Source organism: Acinonyx jubatus, chromosome B3 (genome assembly GCF_027475565.1).
Source record: "Acinonyx jubatus isolate Ajub_Pintada_27869175 chromosome B3, VMU_Ajub_asm_v1.0, whole genome shotgun sequence".
Taxonomy (NCBI): Eukaryota; Metazoa; Chordata; class Mammalia; order Carnivora; family Felidae; genus Acinonyx; species Acinonyx jubatus.
The window spans coordinates 46,588,644-46,613,179 of NC_069386.1; the positions used below are offsets into that span (position 1 = coordinate 46,588,644).

A 24,536-nucleotide genomic window follows, 5' to 3' on the forward strand; every position below is an offset into this window, starting at 1 on the left:
TGACTAGAGCTTGCTCTACCATATTTATAATAAATTAAATGCTACTTGGGAAAAAGATACACTACAAAAAGAAATTATTTGGAGTGTCACATCTATTTTACTTTGATGGTAAGTTCAATAGAAAATTAAAAAGATAAACTGGAAAGTTTTCCCTGGCTAAATGCAAGGATAATTATTTTGTTCTCAGTTTAATATTGATTTTTACCTGGAATAATGTGGTTTTCATTTGCATTTACGTTAAAACAAACTGTCATTTTAAACACAAGGTTTACTGCTCATTAGAGTTTTTACTATTGTGTCATATTCAATGATTCTGGCTTTAAACTGGTAACTGCTTTAGGCAAAATCCACACTAGAATATCAGACTGTGTCCTCAACACTTCATGGAGGATAAGGTAATTAAAAAAAGACTTTGCAAAGCAAAACCAGTTATAAAGAAATTGCAGACCACCAGGATTTTGGATTTGGGTAATCTATTTAGATTAGCATGGCTGTGTCTTGAAAGGACAATTCTAAAATCACAATATAGGTCATGTCCTTAACAAATAAAGTAATGAAATTAATGTCAATTACACAAACTTCCATATTAACATGACGCCAATGATGACAACTAAAATAGATTAAACAAAGCTTTCTAATGTGCTCAGGCCCAGCAGAAACAAGAAGGAAAAATCATGTCATAAAGCTGAAATTCTTTTTAATCCGGCTCTGCAAAAAAGGTAAAATTACTGTTTTTAAAGAAAAAAAGAGTGGCATCCAAAGTAGGAGGGGGGAAAAAACCCAACAACTTGGGCTTATCATTTCAGATTGAACAGCTAAAAACTTTCATATGAGGAAGCAAGAAAGGAGGGAGACAGTGGTGTTTTGCAGGGAGTAGGGGGGAAAAAAAGAAAAGCTAACCTTAAAGGTTTTGCCAAATATAATAATCAGGTTTGGGTGGCAGGTAATATCCTTCAAAGTACAACTTCACTATTGCAGAACACAACTTTCAAAATCCCCAATATGAACCCAAGTACTTAAAACAAATGCTGCCAACATCTAAGTGTACTATTAAGTTTTAATTATATAGTGCCAAAAGACATATTGTCCAACATAAGTAAAATCTGCTTAAAATCACTACTTTGTCATATTTTTTATTGCCACACGTATAAATGACTGTTAAGACAAATAGTCAATTACAAATGTCTCCGAAAGACATTTCTGCCCAGAAAGCAGAAAACATATAATGCCTGATGTCACAAAGACATTGCCAAAACTGACAGTTAAAACACTACTACTTCTTTTTTTGATACTGATGCTTTCTCTGAATGCTTGCTCCTCAAAATGAGCTGAATAAGGAAAGCCTGGATGCCCCTAGAAACACAGGAACTTTCTTCTAGATACAGATGTGTATTTCCTGGACAAGGGGATAAAAAATGTCTCTGACCAAAGAGGCTTTGTGAAGACTCCTTGAAGAGAATTACCAACTTACCCATCAGATTTGAGTTCATGAAAGGTGTTGGGGACAAGCCTTCATGGGCCCCTAATCGACTGTCATTCAAGTGATCACTGTAATGAGGGCTGTCTGTAAAACCCTAGGGGGAAAAAAAAGACCGGAGTATTAAAGAGATTATTTGGCAGTCCTGCTAATTGAGCATAATGACACTCATCTAATTAATATACAGACTTACAAATGGTCATTCCTAACCAAATTCCTTGTTCATTACTTGAAAAACTAAAGAGAAATGCTCCTTTTATTCCTTTTAAGGTTTTAAAGTAGTTTCTTAATGATCTTAAAGAAAATTAGCCCTAGGAACTCTTTACATCCAAAAGGAAAGTTCTATAGTTCATCTTTTTTTTTTTTTAAAGGATAAAGAAAATATATTTTTAAGTTGTAATAAATAAGGAAAATGTTTATCTCTACCCTCCATTCTGTCTCTAAACCCTACCAATTATTTAAAATACTAAAATAATCTACAATCAGTATATTAGAATTGAATCCTTTCCTAAATGGCAAACAAATATTTAACAAAAAAGATCTGTTTGTACTCTTTTGATACTAGTATAACAAGATATACTGCTAGAGAAACTGAATCATGTAAAAAGGAAAACATTTATTAAAAATAGCTGATTTAAATTCTTATGAGTTTTAAAAATGAAATTGTACACCATGAAAACAATAAAACTAATGTTATTATCTCACAAGAGCTGTTATTAAATTTCTCCTTATAACTTAAAACATGTTTTTTAAAAGCAAAGGAGGAAAAAGATACTAACGTTTACAAATAAATGTTACAAAAGCTCTGTGGATTAAAAACTCTTCTGGTTCTCAGTCTCACACATACTAAGTACAAAGTCATACTGGTTTTAAACACGGCTTTGAATCCTGGTTAATTAAACCTCGGGTGGATACCTACCCTTCTGCTAACTTACGATGGTTTCAGTAAAAATCAGAAAAACCTCCTAGAGGCCCAAACAAGAATACAAACTGCCTTGGCTCCCAGAAACAGAAAACACCCAGAATCCCCTGGGATTATAAAATCATCAATCACTGAACATTTATCATTACCGAGACCGCAGGCTAACATTCAAGAAGACATTAATGGGGCTGAAACAGGCCTCACTATCTTTGCAGGCATGCTGTCAGTTCAACCAAAAGGCTAGGAACTGAGGGCTAAGTAACTGTCAAATCATTACAATTGCTTATGGATGCATGCATGTCACAACTCCTTCTGCTGTTCTGTTTTAAAACTAATCTTCTGGGAGTGCTAACTCCCAAATGAATCTTTGTTTCATTTTTACCTACTTTAGAATTACTGATACACATGTGACAGACATACAAGAAGAATCTAGGTGACATTTACAACTTGGTTATGACCACAAGGATGTCCTCTGGTAACCACAAGGAAAGTCTCATCTGTCACAGCCACATGCAGTAGAGGCTTATACAAAACACAATGGCTCCTAGCTAAGGTCACTCCTTGGAGTTTACTTTTGTTGTTTAAAACTTAACACTCTTGAGGTGCTAAGTGACATGTCACTATCTCACAGACATCTGGGTATTTCTGCCACTTCCTCCCCCTGCCACTTTTAGGTATGTAAGTCAAAACAAGGCACTGAAACATACAAAACACTCACTGAACCAGTGTTTAACATCATTACACAATGATATTACTCCAGAAAAACGCCAAGAGAAATGTGTTTGTAGGTGAGCCACACTGTTCACACTTCACTTAAATGCAAAAGAACAGCAAAAGATTAATTCTGTATGCTCTCAGAACTCTTCATTCTTGAAGTACTAAAAAAGAACTTTTTTCTATCCTGACCATAAAAATAAAACATTCAAGTTTTTAAAAACTATCTCCTAAAGCACAAGAATACAACTAGATCTAAGTTTTAGGGTAACAATCAAATGATTACACACACATAGTATATTAACTTCAAAGATTACGTGTAACATAGATTAACAGAGAGGATAGTTATCTTTAGGCTTCCATTAATATGTGCTCAAAGAACAGAGAAATTATTTTACTACCAACCACACATAAATAATAGTAAGTACTATCCCTTACCCATGGGCAACCATATTCTGCAGGACACAGTACAGAATTTACTACAAGATTATTTTCCAGTCTACTGATAAATTCTGGGATTGTCATACTGCATGACAGAGAAGTAGTCTAGAAACTTTTTTTAATACATACAAGCAAGATTTGCATATCAAACTTCAGTAAGGCATAATTTTGCTCATGTAAGATCAAAAATTAATAGAAATTTGAACATTTTCCCTACACCTCAAAAGTTCATCTTAATGTATACAATTTTCTTGAAAAGTTACAGCCCAAGAGGCAAAGAGAAATAGTACCTCATCCACAGATGCAAACTAATGCAAGAGGACAGGACAAAGAAAACGGACTTATAAAAGACTGACATAGTTTTGGATCTAATATATACCAAAACTTCACCTGAAAGATGAACTAGCTACTGTTTCTAGATTATTCATCATTCTTTCCACAAAGTCGTAGTGATATCTACCAGAACAGAACTTTTCATGAACCAAGATGCACAGTTAAAAACTAATTTATAAACATTTAAATAAGATCACTATAGGTCACATTTTTAAGATTAGTTCTAGAAAAGTACAGTTATCTGTCAGTTTGTTAATGTGTCAACTAGCTGGATGATACCTAGAACAGTGTTTTGCAAACTTCAATATTCATATCAACTGACCGGAGATCATGTTAAAATACAGATTAAGAAGCATAAGGTCTAGGGGTGCCTGGGTGGCTCAGTTAGTTAAGCAACTGACTTCGGCTCAGGTCATGATCTCATGGTTTGTGAGTTCGAGCCCACACCAGGCTCTGTGCTGACAGCTTGGAGCCTGGAGCCTGCTTCAAATTCTCTCTCTCTCTCTCTCTCTCTCTCTCTCTGCCCCACCCCTGCTAAGCTCTCTCTCTCTAAAATAAACACTTTAAAAAAAAAAGAGAGAGAAAAACATAAGGTCTAGAATGGGGCCTAAGATTCTGCAGTTCTAACACAAAGGTAATGTGATGCTACTGGCCCACAGACCACACTTCCAGTAATAAGAACATAAACAATCTGGAAATACAGATCTCTTTCACATAGAGAGAAGAAAAATTCAAGTCTAGGAAGGTGATAGCCAGGTTTGCCCCAACCCTGCCTCAACCAGAACCACATTAAAAATACCAGAAGTTTCCAGAGAATTATGTTAGGAAGAAATCTCACAGGCAAAAGATCTAAAGCAATTAGAATAAAAAATATTTTTATGTATGTAGGTCTGTATTCCTCCATGTAGTTATAAAGTGAAGACAGATGTCAAATAGTACTTTAATGAGACAAATTTAGTTGACCTGGAGTTTAAACAGACTCCATGAGTACCACACAGATTTAGGCAATGGGGATGGATGCTGATAGAAAAGGCAAAAGGAAAGAATGCCATACATAATACAGTTTTGGGACAACAGAACAGCAGGGAAGAAAGTGGAATAATGCAGTGGCCAGCCAGAATATTAGAGGGTAGAGAAAATAAGGGAAAGGTGACTGGCCTGAGGGAGGGGGTAGAGTAAAAAGAAGGGAATAAAAAACAACCAAGCAATTGTTAAGATGAAGCCCAACAGATCAGTCAATGGTATTGATAAATGAATGCTATTTCAATTTTAGGATGAAAAGGAAGTAAGCCAGTAAGATCATTAAATACAGAACTATCAAGGTGCATATTTTTTTAAATTTTTTTTTTAACGTTTATTTATTTTTGAGAGAGAGAGAGACAGAGCATGAACGGGGGAGGGGCAGAGAGAGAGGGAGACACAGAATTGGAAGCAGGCTCCAGGCTCCGAGCCATCAGCCCAGAGCCCGACGCGGGGCTCGAACTCGCGGACCGCGAGATCGTGACCTGAGCTGAAGTCGGACGCTTAACCGACTGAGCCACCCAGGCGCCCCTCAAGGTGCATATTTTAAATTGACAGAACATTACTATGTTAATAAAAATAGCCAATTCTGTAAAATGGCTTTACTATTAAAATAACCATTAATAAAATAGACTTTTGTACATAAGAGATGATAAACGTACATTATATAGGATAGCACAATATTACCAAAATCATCTATCATAGCAGCTTTTTAGTCATAGTACGCTAAATCCATAAAAATATTTCCAAATGTACTCTAAAAAATTACTGTTCCTGTTTAATGATAAAAATGGAAAGCACTCAAAAAAAATCAGTAACTGATAAAATCAGTTGATACACAGATTACAAAAACTGTTCAACTCTATACTTAAAATCTGTCTAAACTACAATTTAATTTGCAAATCTTAAAAAGTCTCGTCTATGAATGCATAACACTTTGCAAAATCTTTATATTGTGAAACATGTTCTATAAAAACGCATTTAGTACTTTTCTCTATGTTCATTTCATGATACAGAATTCAGAAATGTTAATCCCTGCTATAATATGACAAGAGACCTGACGCAGTCAATCAGATCTTCCACCATTTTTAAACTTATTTAAAATACACACAATAAGTCAAATCTTTTCTGCCACAAATAACAAAACAAAAGCACCCAGTATTGTTTACATAATAGTACTCTACTCTGGTTTGTCTCCTCAAAAATACAAGAACTTTCACTGTTGGTTAATTTTTTAAATATTTCATTTAAAAAATTTATTTCACCCAACAAATAAAGTGTAATCCACAGAGTACCTTCCCAGGTTGGTAACACACTCATGGTTTTTCTAATCTATATTGCTATTTCTTTGTATGAAAACCAGTGCCTAACCCTATTTTAAAATATCCTTTCCAATTCTTTTCAATAGTTAAAAAGGGAAGGGCAGGAAAAGGCTATTTCAATAAAAATTTACCTTCTCAGAAAAGAAGGTATTGAAATTACTTAACTATCCATTTAAATTATACCATAATTAGCTGTTATAATTGCACTGTCCAGTGTAGTGGATAAATGTAGAATTTTTGAGCCAGAATGGTAGATGTGAATTCCATCTTTCCATTCACACATACTAGCTGTGTGACTTGAGGCAAAGCAATCTTTCTTGCCTCAGTTTCATTATCTGTAAAATTGGAATAATAACAATATCTTCATCTCATGGGTTGTTGTAAGAAGTAAACAAGTTAACATACTGTACCAAATGGAAAAGTGCCTGGCACATAGTAAGCATACAATAAACGCTGGTCACTATTTTATCATCTCATTTAGAAATTGTTGTCTAACAAATTTTGAGAATGCATGGACTGTGTCTGTTTTTTTCATAATTACATCCTCAGAACAATGGCTATTGCATACACAGCAGTTGCTCAATAAATGAAGGATAGGAGATTTTAGCTGCTAAATGCTGCGGTGGTTCAGATATTATAAAGGTTCAATCAGTTTTTCTATAGAACAACCAATAACTTGTAGCAGAAAGAAGGCTGATGAAAAACTAGCTTATTTTAACTGGATTGAATAAGAACCCACAGACCTTTGGTATTTAGAGAGCCACAGGATTTTGCACCATGTATTGAAATCCTCTAGCTCCTAAGTGGTCAATGCCAGCAGCATCAGTTAAAAGCTATAAGCCATCAGAAAGCTTTGGACAAGACTAGGATGCAAATGGATGGTCACATCTCAAAGACAGGTAAAATTGAAATAAAAATAAGTAGCAATAGCAAATGAAGTTTAAAAGAAAAATGGTGGTCTTATTATATTTCTTTATATACACCTATGATAAATTACCAAAATAAATGTCTACATAAAGAATGTTATACTTTTTAAAACAAATGCTTGAATGTGATTTGTCTCTCTCCATTAAAATGCACCCATGAAAAAGACAAGTGAATTGACTTGATCACAGTAGTCTATTATCTGAAAGCAGGGACTCTGTCTATATCTATCACTAGTGACAAGCACATTAATAGGCACACAGAATGTAACTAATAAAATCTGTTAGTTTAATGAATGAATTAAATGAATCAAGCTTACACATGAAAAAGCTACTTAATATTCAACAGGTTAAGATTCTGTTATCCTTTAACAGGTCAGATGCTAATACATAATAAATTTTCCTGACAAATAGATTTTGTCATCCACGTTCATAAATTCCTGGAATGAAGAATGTTTTCTCTTTATGATCCCAAAAGAGACCGGCACAGAATTTTGCATGTAGTAAGTGTTCAAGCTTTTCTTGAGGATGAATAACCTTTCCAGGTAACTTTTTGAAGTTTTTTAATTTTAAATTTTTTAGTAATCTCTATATCCAAAGTGGGGCTCAAAATTACAACCTTAGGATCAAGAGACATGCTCTTCCTACAGAACCAGCCAAGTGCCCCTCCAGGCAACTTTTATTTTAACATTTATTTGTTTGTTTGTTTATTCATTTTTTGAGAGAGAAATAGACCACAAGTGGGGGAGGGGCAGAGAGAAGGAGACACAGAATCTGTAGCAGGCTCCAGGCTCTGAGCTATCAGCAAAGAGCCTGATGTGAGGCTCAAACTCACAAACCTCGAGATCATGACCTGAGCCAAAGCTGGACACTTAACTGATTGAGCCACCTAGACGTCCCTATTTATTTTTGATTGGGGGGGGGGGGGGGAGAAAGCAGGGAAGAGGCAGAGAGAGAAGCAGACAAAAAAATCTGAAGCAGGCTCCGTGCTATCAGCAGAGAGCCCGATGTGGGGCTCGAACTCATTAACAATGAGATCATGACCTGAGCTAAAGTCAGACGCTTAACCGACTGAGCCACTCAGGTGCCCCAACCTCCAGGTAACTTTATTTATGAATGCTAAGACATGGTTTCATACAATTACTCTAACCCCAGACTGAACAAGAAAGTCTTAAATTGTCACAGGTGGGAGGAGAGGGAGAATCAAAATCTTTTAGAGGTGAAAAGGATCCTCAAAAAATATGATGGACACATGAAATACTGCTTAGCACAGGGACGTGAAATACTTGTAAACATGAGATTTCAGAGGACCACCTAAAAAAGCTCACACAGGTTCAATGCTAAGTTAAGCCCACTCACGTTCACAAATTCATCCAAGTAACTGCTAATGCCATCTGTCAGAAGCAAAGTTGATGCTCTCTTGTGCTGGCCTATAGCTTTCTTGTGTTGGACAGTTTACAAGCAGAAATGTTTCTACATTTTACTTGTTTAAAGTTCATTCTCTACATGGAGAAATCAAAACATCTCCAGGCATCACACGAAAAAGAATACTGAAATGAGAAAAGCAAAAAATACATTACTGAATCCAGATATTACGCAGGATTTTAGGGCCCTAATACACCATATAGTTCACACTCATTTTACCTACCATACAGATGAAAAGACACTAGTGAAGTTCAGTGTCTTGCTAAAGATCTGGAAGTGAGGGAACGGTACTGAGGTTAATAAGAATTCCACATACCTAATAATCCATTCATAGTGGATTGATTATATGAGGCAAATGTAGCCAAGATTCTCATTTTACATATTAAAAAACTAAAGTTCAGAGTAATCAAGATGACAAAACAAACGGACTTAAACTCTGAATCATTAACTTCTAATTACAAGTTTTCCCTTATTCTGTACCATTATTCTATGTTACATAAAAAAAGACTTGTTCCTTAAAGTTGTTAAATTCCTTGATATTAAGTTCAAAAAAGATGAGCAAATCTTGTTTTGGTGGTTTTCAGAGAGTTAATTCTAGAAAACTTTTTCCATATTATAGGTCTACATCTTCTAGGTTTTTCAATTCTAAATTCTTAATTACCATCCTCCTGACAGATTTTTAAAGTTAATTTCTCCACCAATGACTATATCAAAATCATAAATCCATGAACACGTGAAACAGAAAAAGTGAAGAACATCTTTTCACTACAAATACAAAAGAATGTAAAATAAATTACTTTATCAAAAAATTATTAACCCATATGTACTGTAACTATTTTCTATATAAAATTCAATGGCAAAATGTCATTGAGTACTATTACGTTAGTTTGTAAGATTATAAATAAGCAGCACCAACGACTGATGTCTGAAATAATACAGAAAAACAATACTTACATAGAGGAATTCCACTCATTTTGTTTGTTTGTTTTAGCCCCACATATTATGTGGTTCTCCCCAAAACTACAGACAGTAATGCCAGACAAGAAGTATACTATTCTGTCGATGGTTTCTAATGTTTAGATTTTGGCTGCTTCTCAGTAACTAGCCAAACTTACATAGACTGTTAGTTCCTTTCAGTTCAGAAACGGATGCTCCATTTAGAACAAAAATTTAAAAAACAGTGAAAAGTAAACTCAATTAGAAAATTACCTATCTTAAAAAATTATACTATAAAATACAGTACAACATATGTAACATTTTTAGGACATGTTAATTTAGTTTATTCCTAAACTAACATCCTGACTTTACACTTAAAAAGTATTTATTAAAAGATTACAAAATTAACTCAAAATGGATTAAAGAACATAAAAGCCTAAAACCATAAAACTCTTAGTTGAAAATATAACAGGTAACCTCCTTGACATCATTCTTGGTGATGATTTTTTGGGGTTTGACAACAAAAGCAAAGGTAGCAAAAATTAGCCAATGGGACTACATCAAACTAAAAAGCTTCTGCACAGCAAAGGAAAACCATTAACAAAATGAAAATCCCACCCCAACCTATGGATTATAATATGTGCAAATCATGTATCTGATAAGGGGTTAATATACAAAGTATATAAAAAACTCATACAAGTCTTCTATGGTGACAGATGGTAGCTACCCTTGTGAGCATAGCATAACAAAAACTTGTCAAATCACTATGTTGTACACCTGACATTAATGTAACGTTGTAGGTCAACTACAATAAAAGGGGGGGGGAGGGGAAGAGCTCATACAACTTAATAGCAAAATAACCCCAAATGATCTGATTTAAAAATGTGCAAAGAATCTGAATACATTTTTCCAAAGCAGATCTACAGATGTCAGAAGGCACATGAAATGGTACTCAACATCACTAATCAGGAAAATGTAAATCAAAACCACAATAGGGTATCACCTTATACCTGTTCAAAATGGCTATCTTCAGAAAGACAAGAAATAACAAGTGCTGGTGAGGATGTGAAGAAAAAGTAAACTTCTCATGCACTTTTAGTGGGAGTGTGAATTGGTACAGCCACTATAGAAAACAGTATGGAGGTTCCTCAAAAAATTACAACTAGAAATACCATATGATATAGCAATTCCACTTCTGGGTATTTATTTGAAGAAAACAAAAACACTATGAATCCCCATGTTCACTGCAGCATTATTTACAAGCCAAGACATGGAAGCAATCTAAGGGTCCACTGATAGAAGAATAAAGAAACAGGTGAGTAAACACACACATACACACACAGTGGAATATTCTTTAGTTGTAAAAAGGAAGGAAATTTTTCCATGTGCAACAACATAGATGGACCTTAAGAGCATTATGCTAAGTAAAATAGGTCAAACAGAGAAAGACAAATACTGTATGATCCCATTGATGTGTAACCTTACAACAAAACAAAACAAAACAAAACAAAACAAAACAAAACAAAACAAAAACCAAGTTCATAATTACAGAGAACAAACGGGTGGTTACCAGAGGCAGAGATAGCGTATAGGAGATATGAGTGAAGGGAGCAAAAGGTATAATCTTCCAGTTATCAAATAAATAGGTCTGGGGATGTAACGTATAGCATTTTGACTACGGTTAACAATACTGTATTGTATATTTGAAAGTTGCTAGGAGGGAATCTTAAAAGTTCTCATGGGAAAAACAATTTTGTAACTATGTGTGGTTATGGAGACTTGTTGAGGTGATCATTTTGCAATATATATACACAACAAATAATTAGGTATATACTTGAAAACTAATATGTATCAGTTATATCTCAATAAAAAGAAAAAAGATTACATTCACATTAAATACATAATTTTACCCACTTTTCTTCCTATATATCCTTTTTGCATTTTCAAAAGGTATTAGCCTATGATGTATTAGATAATATTTTTTTTTAAAGGTAGTTCTCCACAGATAGTTTGAGAAGCACTAGTCTATATCCTTGGTACTAAAAATGTGGGCCTAGAATAGCAGTACTGGCAGTTTTGTGAGACTGTTTAAATGCAGAACCTCTAAGTGCATCTGAGACTTAAAAACTCACAGTCTACATTTTCAAAGGACTTTCAGGGGATTCATATGCAAATTAAAGTTTGAGAAGAACTAGTCCGTATTATCTTGTAAATCATGGAACCTGGTACATGGGAAAATAATATTAGCTCATTTTATTTCTTCTCCTCCTACCATTAGCACTTCATTAAGATCTAAAAAGTTCACATTTTTAAAACCAATTCTTTCACTGTCCCTTTCACATACTATATATAACCAGGGAAAAGTAGATAAAAGTGTTAAAATGGCAATCTACTGCAAAAAAAGTCTCAGGTTTTACACATTTTATAAAGCTTTTATCTTCTACTACTGTATGTCAACAGATTAAGACTAAGCATATAATAACTGCTCAATAAATATTTTTAAATATTTGCTATTTGTGAAATCAATTCAAATAAATCAAACCGAGGAACAAATGACTTTATTAAAACCCATTCATTAAATGAAGCAATAACTAATTGTAAGAAGGAAATGAGCAAAACAATGTTCTGACATTCAATGCAATGACATATTTTTAAACAACTTTTTTTTACTTATTTTTGTTATCTTTTATTTCAGAGAGAGAGAGAGAATGTTCTGACATTCAATGCAATGACATATTTTTAAACAACTTTTTTTTACTTATTTTTGTTATCTTTTATTTCAGAGAGAGAGAGAGGGGAGAGAGAGAGAGAGAGAGAGAGAGAGAGAGAGAGAGAGAGAGAGAGCACGCGCGCAGGAGAAAGGTAAAGGGAGAGAGAGAATCTTAAACAGGCCCCATGCTCAGCAAGGAGCCCAGAGTAGGGCTCAATCCCACAACTCTGGCCACCCAGACTTCCTTTAAACAGTTTTAAAACGCCGCTTCTATATGTTAAATTTTGTTAAATGATAAATGTTTATTTTATAAGGTGAGAAAAATAAAAGCAAAAATCAATTCGTATATAAACTAACGTTTTTTAAATTTTTTAAAACATTTATTCATTTTTTGACAGACAGAGCGTGAGTGGGGGAGGGGCAGAGAGAGAGGGAGACACAGAATCCGAAGCAGGCTCCAGGCTCTGAACTGACAGCACACAGCCCGACGCAGCTGGAATTCATGGACCATAAGATTATGATCTGAGCTGAAGTCGGATGCCCAACAGACTGAGCCACCTAGGCGCCCCTAGACTTTTTTTAACCTCCATAAAATTTATAAGAAAACGACTAGAAAAATTGTATGTATTAAGAGTTTTAGGTGGCTCAGCCAGTTAAGCATCTGACTCTAGATTTTGGCTCAGGTCATGGTCTCATGATTTGTGAGTTCAAGCCCTGCACAGAGCTCTGTTCTGACAGCGTGGAGCCTGATTGGGATACTCTCTCTCACTCTCTCTGCCTCTTCCCTGCACTCTCTCCCTCTCAAAAATAAATAAAAAACTTAAGAAAGAGTCTTAAATTTTCTTGCCTATATTTTCTAAAATTTCTATGAAAACCATTTATTGCTTCCTAAAAAATATATAGTTCCTCAGTTTTTTTCCTGTAACATGATTAAAGTACCATACTCCCATTATAGAAAATTGATCATTGTATAGAAATAGCATCCACTTTGTAGGAAAAAAAAAAGATTCCTATGTTATCTCAACTGAGATGCAAAATCAACAAAATTTGGACATTTTCTTACAATTTTTAAATGTTTCTAAACTAGTTTACACATATAAAAATGTATGTAACAAATAGCTTTGTATCCAAAATTTAACAAATAAAACATTGCTAATATAGTTTGAACCCCTATGGAATTGCCTCAAATTCCCCTCCAAAGTAAACAATACCCTAAATTTGTCTTTTTTTTTAATTTTTTTTAATGTTTATTTATTTTTGAGACAGAGAGAGACAGAGCATGAATGGGGGAGGGGCAGAGAGAGAGGGAGACACAGAATCGGAAGCAGGCTCCAGGCTCTGAGCCATCAGCCCAGAGCCTGACGCGGGGCTCGAACTCACAAACCGTGAGATCGTGACCCGAGCTGAAGTCGGACGCTCAACCGACTGAGCCACCCAGGTGCCCCTAAATTTGTCTTTTTAACACTTTCATGCATTACTTAATACTTCTATTATATATGCATATTCCTTAAATAATATATAGCACCATTCCGCATGTTTTAAAATGTTATCTAAACAGTATCCTTTTTTTCTTTCTCACTTAACATTCAATATGTAAGACTGACATGCTGAAAAAATGTAGCACTGGTATAGACATGTTGGTACTATATAATATTCAATTTATAAACATACCACAATTTATCTATCCATTCTCCTTTCAATGGTATTTGGATTTCCCATTTCCCCCTATTAAAGATAAGGCTACCATAAACACTTTAGCATATAACATGGAAATTTATGTGAAATTTTCTCTAGGAGTATGCACACCTTCAAGTTTACTAGACCTTACCAAACTGTTCTGTAGGATAGAAATACATTCATTTAAGAAAAAAGTCTCCAATTTTATACTGAATCATGAAGTTCTAATAGACAGCCCCAACTTATGGAAAGAAAGCTTCCCAAGCCTACTTAAAAGTTGTATGTAATTTGTGATGGAATTCCCAGATGGCAAAAAGCAAAGCAATCGCAATTACTTATTGTGTTTACTTATAAGTTCAATTACATAGTTTTTTTTCTTATCTAAAACAGTCTGTCCTGGGTTAAAAGGCAGTCCTTTGCTATAATAAATATTCAAGACCGCATTCGTTAAATGAGTTACTCTTCTCTAGGCTCCTGAGTTTATCTTAAGGTTCTATAAATAAAACTGCATCCATTACTCCAGGTGTTGATCAAGCAAAACTTGACAGAAATACAATAATATTTTTAGTTTGTTGCTAGTATCAGGTCTTGATGCTCAGCGAATAGGCTGTTATAGCCACGTAACAGTGTGGACTGATGTTGATTGTTAGATTATGACCCCACAAGCCTAACAGACATGATTAAAAGAGCAATGTATATCCTAGTAATATCCATAGGACAATACTTTTGAATTCTCTTGTCAGCTACAGTGACACTGACCATGAACCAGCCATTTCCTGCTCCTAAACTAAAGCCACTCATATTTAAGGGTAAGCCTGAATTAAAAGTTTAACAGTGAAAGAATGTTCTTTTGACAACTGGCTTATATGGGTGGGAAATCCGTGGCCTGGATTTATCTCCCTGAAGGTAAAAGTAAGTAAGACACAGATGAAAGATCAGGGATTCCTTGTAGGAATACACATGAAGTTTTTACTCAGTCTAACTAATTCAAGGTTTCCTATGCCAACCATAATAGCATAGATTTGATGATACTATTTGCCAGAACATGAGTTAAAGGCTTTACTCAATCCTCACAACCTCACAAACTACTATTCCCATTACATAGATAAGAAAATGTGTGCAGAAAATTTACATAATTCACATGATATCCAACAGTAAGTAGCAGAATGGGTCTGAACCCAAGCAGTCTGACTCCAGAGCCCACCATGCAATGTTGCCTCTCTAGTAATAACTGCTCCTCCTTAGAATTATTGTGAATTAAATGGCTCAATGACAGGCTAGAGCCACACAAAATGAAAAGTGTGTGTTCAAACAGTAATTCACAAGTGATAAAGGAATTAAGCCTGGAACATGCAACAACAACAAAACAAAAAAAAATTAACACCCAACTAGGCAAGTGGTATTTGAAATAGCAGAGGCAGTCATAAGAGCTTTTGAGAATTTGTGAACCTGTGGATTCTGATGGAGAAAAAGCAAACAAAATGGGAAATGGAAAAATTTCCTTTGGTAAGTGGATATCAAGTACATGCATTCATTCCTCTTATAGAATACTCCCCTTGCCCAAAGTGGGAATAAACTGTAGCAACCTTCAAATGATGCTGAGATAGTTCCTGGTGAAAAAGTAAACAGAGGCCCCAACAAACCTAGAAGCAAATTTATATGCCAGGACCAGCAGCTGAGTGTCCCCATGTAAGATGGAGTTTATGATGACATGCCAATTATAAGGAAATGGGGCAAAAACTCTAGAGAAAGGCTATGTAACTCTGTTTCAACAAACTAAGGCATTTTATCTGAATGGCAACGAAGATTGCAACAACAACAGCAACAAATATATGTATCTCCTACAGAGGTAGGAATCTTTAGGGTTAGATCCTTAAATCCAACTTCAACTGAGGCTCACCCAGAGAAACAGTGTCAGAGGAGGCACCTCATCTTCCTTAGAGAATTGGTTACTTACTCTGCAGAACTGAAGCTACCCAGACACAGCAAATGAATGCAAAAGGACTTTTAAGAAAAAGACCCATTATGCCCTTCTTCAGTTCCTGGATCTCTGGAATTCCTGATAGGTACCTAGCTAAAGTACCACAGGTGCCATATAGATACTCTGCCAAAGAGAGAAAACTTTACTTCTACCTAGTACTGGAGGAAGACAGTGTTCCTGATTCCTGATTTATAGTTTCTCTTGCAGAGTTCTCAGCAGCTAAAATGTTAGGACTTTCTTAAAAAAAAAACAGAAAAGCATCACCATCAGATAAGTGAGGTAGGTGCAACTACTCTGTGACTATATCTGTTATACAAAGCCTAACTTTTAGAGATGAATGATAAATGGGCTTCTGAAAACTAAAAATGATCCTCTTAGCAGAGACTTGTATATTACATTTTTTAAAATGTTTATTTATTTTTGAGAAAGAGACAGACTTGAGCAGGGAAAGGGGAGAGAGAGAGAGAGAGAGAGAGAGAGAGAGAGAGAGGGAGAGAGGGAGAGAGAGAGAATCCAAAGCAGGCTCCAAGCTGGGAGCACAGAGCCCGATGCAAGGCTCAAACTCATGAACCATGAGATCATGACCTGGGCTGAAGTCAGATGCTTAACTGACTGAGCCACCCAGGTGCCCTGAGACTTCTACATTAAATGAGTAGGTTAGCGAAAGAGTTCATCAAATTTTTCTTGGTTTTTGTAAAATTCCTCATTTTTAACTTTTAGAATTTTTAAATTTGACAAAGCACTAAAATTTGAGAAAGCTTCTAATTTTTTTTAGTTTAGGAAAGCATTTTAAAGTTATATTTGTAAACAGGACACATGTGCAACTTTAGAATCACTGCTTCCCATCAATATGTTAATAATATTTCAAAGATGTATTTAACAAACTTTTCTCTTTTTGGTTAGCATTTATTGCTGACAACATCAATGGAATTAGACTCTAAATACATGACCTCTCCCATTTTCATGGTCCTTTTGTAACAGAAGACCCATCACTCAATTTGCATGCTTGGCAGACTTTGTTTTACATATCAGTAAATGAAGCTATCCTCTTTCTCCATCAGCTGCCTAACCCAGAAGGCCTCTGAATAACTCCAGCATCCTGCTAAGGAATGACTCCTGGGGGAGTACTCACTTATCAGTTTGAGGAACACATACAAGATTTGAATATGGACAAACGAACTTTTTAAAATCACTAAAAGCAGGATTTTTGTGGCTATTCATGTGTCCAGATATCTTAGCTCACTCAGATCACATATTTAATGAAATTAAGTGAATTCATTAAAAAAGAAGAAAAAAAATTAATGTAACAAAAGTAGTTTCACCCTTCCTCTATTCTAAAAACCATGTACCCTAGAGGAAGTATGAGAAGTAGAATCTATTGTTCTGTCCATAAAGGGTTTTTGAATGCTTCTCAGGAGACACATCTCACTCCATGGCTATTCTATTATACAAAGATAGTATTCTTCATACAATATGATATTAAAACATAAACCAGCAACTTCATTTAGTAAACAACCACACAAATAGATATCTGATCCATTATGAGAGGGAAACTCCACTCGGATGTGTGTATGTACATTCTACTTATCCAATTAAATGAAATTGGCAAGGCAAGATTAAGTGGTATTACTTTATTAGAATACTTTTGGCAGGGCACCTAGGTAGCTCTATCAGTTAAGTGCCCAACTCTTGATTTTGACTCAGATCATGGTCTCACAGTTGTGGGATTGAACCCAATGTCAGGCTCTGCACTGACAGCACGGAGCCTGCTTGGGATTCTCTTTTTCCTTGTCTCTGCCCCTCCCCTGTTCATGCTCTCTCACAAAAATAAATAAATAAATAGATAGAGAGATAGATAGATAAATAAATAAATAAATAACACTTTAAAGAAGAATACTAATATACACAATTAAAAGTAAAAATAACAAGAGTTACTTCTTTAAAGGTAAAATCATACTGTAAATGAGACATGCAGTCCAAACTGATACTGTTTTACTGTATTTTCAGATACTTACAAAAATATGATACTAGTTAACTATATTTGCACATAATACAAACTTTTCAGATACTTACAAAATCAGGAGACCAGAATTCCTTTGATAATCAACAGTAGTTCACAGTATTACCAGTCTTTTTTTATAAACCTCCTAAGAGAGACTGGGAGATGTACCACTTAAATAATAAGACTAATAGTGGCACAAAATGAATTATCATCTACTTTATCAAATATGATGATTTTATTTATACAGCTATAACTGAACTTGATTTTCTTTTTTTTTTTCCTGCTCTCTGCTTTGAGTTCTTATGTTTTCAGCGTATACTATCAATCTCTAACCTAGATGCCATGAAGTGTGTTTGTCAACACTTCTGTGAGCTTCTCTTCTTTTGTCTTTCCTGCTCTTGGAAGACTTCCTTCTCATCTTCCTCTTCCCTACAGCCTATCTCTTTTACCTGTCTTTCATATCATTTTAATCTAGTTACTTACAAAATTAAAGAGATTAAACTGTGCATATGAAAGTATGACAATGCATATGCATACCTAAGTATTCCTGCCAATAATTTATCAGACAATATGCTAGGTGCCTGGATACAAGAATGAATAAAAGTCTTTCACTTCAAGGAGTTCACAGTTTAGAAAAGAAAAACAATACCTAAAAATATTTTAATAAATTGAGTAATTTGCATGAGGCCTGGGCCTAAGGTGTGTCACAGTATAGCTTCCAAAGGTTTGAGAAGTATTCTCGGACTCCCTAATAATCTAATGGGCAAGATGGCATGACCAGTAACATTTTAAATGATGCTCAAGCCAGTGTGCCAACTTCCAAGTTAAACCTCCTGGGCTGACTAAGGATAGAAGATGGTAACATATATCAGCAAAACTTCAGATGAGAACATCAAAGCTGAATGAGCACTCTGAGGCAGGCAGAAGAAATAGCATTAAGATTTGCTAAAAATGCCCTAATGCATAATGAAACATGTTGATAACTAGAAAACAAAAATGTCAACAAACACACTCTGGTGGCTTCATGTTCATCACAGCTAACTTTTATTGCATGCATTCTATGTGCCACCATTGTGTTAAAGGCTTTCTTGTAGTATATCAATTAGTTTAAACTATCTTTATATAGATATCATATTTTCCCTATCTCAAAAATGAGGAAATTTTGTCTTACAGAATTTCATTTTCTCAGAGTCCGAGAATGGTAGAGAACTGATTTAAACATGGGAACTATGACAGCAGATGACTTCATGTTAGTCACTAGATTTTTCATTTCCAGTACCAAGAAATCTGGCAACAAAGTATACACTTAAAAAGAGAATAATTTCCATTAGGCAAGCCATTTTCAAATTCTCAGAATCCTTTCAGTCTCAGGACCTGTTGTATAAAAATATTTTGTCTTAAAAAATACTGAGGGACGCCTGGGTGGCTCAGCCGGTTAAGCATCCAACTTTGGCTTAGGTCATGCTCCTGAGGTTTGTGAGTTTGAGCCCTATGTCAGGCTGTGTGCTGACAGCTCAGAGCCTGGAGCCTGCTTCAGATTCTGTGTCTCCCTCTCTCAGACTGTCCCTCCCTCCCTCCCTTCCTCCCTCTCTCTCTGTCTCTCAAAAATAAATACACATTAAAAAAAATATTGAGAATCCCCAAAAATTTTTGTTTATGTTTGTTTATGTTTGTTTATCACTCAAGTGATATTTACTATATTAGAAACCAAACCTGAGAAATTAAATACACAAGAACTCAGGGCAAAGACATCAGCATATTATCAGGTACATTTGGAAACTCCACAGTACAAAGAATAAGACTGAAATGGCAAAGTGTATTTTCATAGTACAAAAATAGTTTTAACCTTGTAAACACTCTGAATAAAATAAAGGGCTCATTTCAAAGGAAAACGAAAAAGATTCAGAGAATTCAAGGGGCATGCCTAACATCACATAGCTAGCTGATGGCAGTTATTTAATTTTATTAAAGAACAGATTTTTGTCTTCTGATTACAAAATATCAGTAGTCAAATATTTGGAGACAGTTGGTAGTATGGAAAGGAACTACACAATAGCAAATATAGTCAAAATTACAAGGATTTCTTGACTGAACCAGCTTTCAGTCTTCTGCAGAAAAATCTGATAGTGCAGTCTTCATTTCTCCATTCACTCTTAATTTGCTGCCCTAGGGTTTCCACTTATAAAGCAAATCCATGGCGCTTATCAGATCAGGCGAGATGAAAACTCCATTTCTACTTCTACTTCCAAACAGGATAGAATAACAGAGACCAGATTAATCCTCATACTTGAAACAATCAAAAAACTAAACAGCAGTTCTGAGACATTGCACATGGGCAGTGCAGGATACTGACCCCTGACAGGGGAAACAAACAAAGTGAATCCTAGGATTGCAGAGGGGGTTAGGGAAGAGGGGGATATCTCCACTCAGAACTCTATACCTAGCAAAAAATAAAAAAAATAAATAAATAATAAAGAATATTTCAAAAATACAGAAAATGAAAAACTTCATCAGCACCAGACCCTCACAAGAGGAATGTTAAAAATGTTTTTGAATCGTAAGAAAAATAACACCACCTAAAAAATGGACCTACACAAAGGACTACTACATGTTCTGTGATCACAATGAAATTAATTATCAATAATAAAAATATCACTAGAGAATCCCCAAATATTTCAAAATTAAACAATACACTTGTAAGTAACCCATGAGTCAAAGAAGAAATTAATAGGAAAATTATGAACTATTTTGAACTGAATGAAATGAAAACACAACATAGCAAAAACTGTAGGATGCAGGTAACACCAAAGTCAGAGGAAAATTTATAGCACTAAATATGTGTTAGAAAAGATAAAAGGCTTCAAATCAACAACCTCATCTTACACCTTAAGAAACTAGAAACAAAGAGCAAATTAAATTCAAAATAAAGGTAAAAATAACAGAAGTCAAACATATTGAAAACAGAAAAACAACAGAGAAAATCAGTGAAACAAAACAACTAGTTCTTTGAGAATATCAGTAAAATAAGCCTCTAGCCATATTCATCAAAAAAAAAAAAGAGGAATCAATTTACCCATATCAGGAATGAAGTAGGGATTCTAACTACAGATTCTACAAATATTGTGCCAGATAGACTCTAAGATGGTCTCTGTTTTCTAGTATTGACATCCTTAAATAAACAATTCCCCAGAAGTGTGAGCTGGCCTACTGATTTGCTTCTAACCAAAAGAATGTGGCAAAAGTGAGGTGATGTCATTTCTATGATTAGGCTCCATAATGTGTCTTCTATCTTGCTAGCAGACCTTCTCCCTTGCTATCTTCAATGAACTAAGCTGCCATAAGGCCCAGGTGGCAAGATACCTACGGAGGCAGTTTCAAGCCAAGAGCCAACAGGGAACTGTGACCTTCAGTTCAACAAATCGAAGAACTGAGCCTGCCAAAACACATATGAGCTTGGAAGCAGATTGTTCCCCAACAGGTCTTTCATATGGGACCCCAGTTCTGACCAATATCTTGCTTACAGCATTGTAAGCGACTGAACCAGAGGACCCAGCTAAGCTATGCCAAAATCGTCATAAATAGAAACTGAGACAATAAATGTGTGCTATGTTAAGCCACTAAATTTGTGGTACTTTGTGTATAGATCGAAAGATGACTAATACAAATATTTAAAAGATAACAAAGAAATATTATGAACAATTTTATGCCTATAAATTCAACTTAGATAAAGTAGACAAATGGACATATTTCTAAAATACACAAAGCTCACTGAAGAAAAAATAAGTAACTTTGCCAAAAGAAAACTCTGGGCCCACATATCTTAACTACCAAATATTTAAGAAGAAATAATACCAATGCTACACAAATTCCTCCAAAAGATACCTGTCATTTTTGAGGCCAATATTATAATGATACCAAATTCTGACAAAGATAGTACAAGAAAAAAAAATCCTACAGATCAGTATTACTCAAATATAAAAATTCTTGGGGTGCCTGGGTGGCTCGGTGGTTAAGTGTCACTCTACGTTTCGGCTCAGGTCACGAGGTCATGGGATCAAGCCCCGCACTGGGCTCTGTGCTGACACCAAGCAGCCTGCTTGAGATTTTTCTCTCTCTCGCTCTCTCTCTGCCCATCCCCTGTTCATGAGCTCTTTCTCTCAAAATAAATAAATAAACACTTACAAAGTATATAAAAATTCTTAACATTTTAGCAAACTGAATTCAGGAACATGTAAAAGGCATAATATATCATAGTGCAGTGCTATTTCTCTCAGGAATGCAAAGTTCATTAAGAATTTAAAACAGTAATTACTATAATTCCCAGAGTAACAATCAAGATATTCTCAACAAATGTGGAAAAAACACTCCATATAATCCAAAATCCATTTTTGATAAATACTCTCAACATATTTGGAATAGAAGGGAATGTCATCAATCTAACAGATCACATCAATGAAACTTATAGCTAACATCATACTTAATGGTGAAATACTGACTGTTTACCCAACATCAAGGACAAGGCAAAGCTATCCACTCTATTTCTATTAAAAACTGTACCAGAAATCATAACCAATTCATTAACAGGAATGAAATCCAGATTGGAAAGGAAAAAGTTACTCTCATTATTCATGGATGACATACTATCCAAATAGAAAATCCTCCAGCATGTACAAAAAAAGCTACCACAGCTAGTGAGTTTACCAAGATGCAGGATACAAGATCAATATACAAAAATGTATTGTAGTCTTATGCAAGATATGAACACCCAGAGATTGAAATAGAATTATAATACCATTAAAAATTATGAAAGAGAAACTAAAGATGTGTAAAATGTGTTCACTGAAAACTATAACACATTACTTAAAGAAATTAAAGAACTAAAGAGAGAGATATGCTATATTCATGGATCAGAAGACCCTACTTTGTTAAGATATCAATTCTCCTTAAAATGATCTATAAATTCAACACAATCCCAATCAAAGTCTCAGAAAAAAATTGTAGAAACTGATACACTGGTTTAAAATTTTTCAATTTATATGCAAACTGCCTACGATTTATAAAACAATTTGGAAACAAATAACAAGATTGGAGGGCTTACAACACTACCTGATAGGAGGATTTATTTTAAAGGAACGGTAATCAAGATGGTACAGCATTGGTGTAAAGATTTTGAAAAGTCAGTAGACCAGAACAGAGTTCAGAAATTGATTCTCACACACATGGTCAATTGACTTTAACAGAGACAACAAGAGAATTCAATGGGGGAAGATAATCTTTTCAACAAATGGTGGTACCAAAACTGGATAGCTTTATGCAAAAAAAAAAAAAAAAAAATCACTTTCAACCCTCACTTCACACCTTATACAAAATGAAGTCACAATGGGTCACAGCTCTAGATGAATGGTTGAACATACAAGTCATCTTATGTACTATTTCTTGAGACTATTAACTGGCAGTCAAACTTCATTCGTAAGTAATACAGAAAGATTCTACGGTGGGGAAAAAACTGTAAGAAGTATATTCTATTCTTTTCTTAAGGATTTATAACTTGCAATAATTTATTAAAAACTGAGAAATCTAACAACAAAGAAGTCCAATTTTGTTTTACCCAATAATACATAAATATTTGGATTATGGAGCTCTGTTTTTAGACATTTATTAATATCCTATTAAGCACAGTTTGAGAAACCATGATCTTGTTGAAAATTTTTGCTTTACATATTAGGAACTAATGTCCAGAATAAGTAACTCTTTTGACCAAGTATGCTTGTCTAATGGGAGAAGTCTCCAGGCTTAAGTCCTTTGTTCTTTGTATTTTACAACAGATTACCATTTTCAATTGATTTGCCCTAGAGGTTTCATAACCAAGTGTTGCTTCTATTTCTCTGCTTCTACTCTCCCTGGGCCATCATTATCATAACTTTTATCATTCAATAGTATTATGATGTTTTTCAAGAGAATGAACACTCCTTTTGTCCAGATAATATGGACTGATCATTTTTGTTTTGCTTACCTAATTCCAGTGACCAGAAAATTGTAAAATCTCAATAAATGCTGCATAAATGAAAGAACTAAGAGAAAAAAGGATTCCATGTGAACAGCACAGAAAGAAGAGTTTAAGCCCAAAGAAGACCACAAAATTTCAAATTGGGAAGAAAGATACTAAAAGTGATCTAAAGAGTAAGGTAAGGTTAGTGGGAAATCAAGAATAGTATTTACAGAGCACGAGCTCAGAAAACTATAAACTCAACGAGATGTAACGGTATCACCGATGCAGAGAAAATATTTGGTACAGAACAGTTGATACCTTCTTGCTAATCACTAAATAATTTACATTAAACACCAAGAAGAGGGTCTATCTACTTCATGCAAAAAGTAGTACAATGACTGTGATATAAAACCACGTTAAAATAATTACTTCATTTGGTAGTATAAAGGATTAAGCATCAGTTCAATACACTGAAGCAAAGCACTCTAAGTTTGTTATTGTCGAAATAAAAATGTTATTAGAATATATGACAAAAGTATATCACAAAAGGAACTAACATCAATTGATCACGCTAAGCTTTTGATATAAATAAGCTCACTGAGGTCTCATTAACCATCCTGTGAAGTAGATATCCTTTCAAACAAATTTGAGGAACTGAAGAATC

General features: G+C 34.8%; 1 protein-coding gene across 9 annotated transcripts in view; it reads right to left on the reverse strand.

The window, feature by feature from the left end:
- The window catches only part of TCF12 (transcription factor 12), a 376,180-nt gene that overhangs the window by 183,919 nt on the left and 167,725 nt on the right, over positions 1–24,536 (reverse strand). For all 9 annotated transcript variants that reach the window (XM_027067340.2, XM_027067339.2, XM_027067337.2 and 6 more), the window contains one exon: positions 1,472–1,574. In XM_027067340.2, the coding sequence (XP_026923141.1) occupies positions 1,472–1,574 (103 nt within the window). The remainder of the gene's footprint in view (positions 1–1,471; positions 1,575–24,536) is intronic.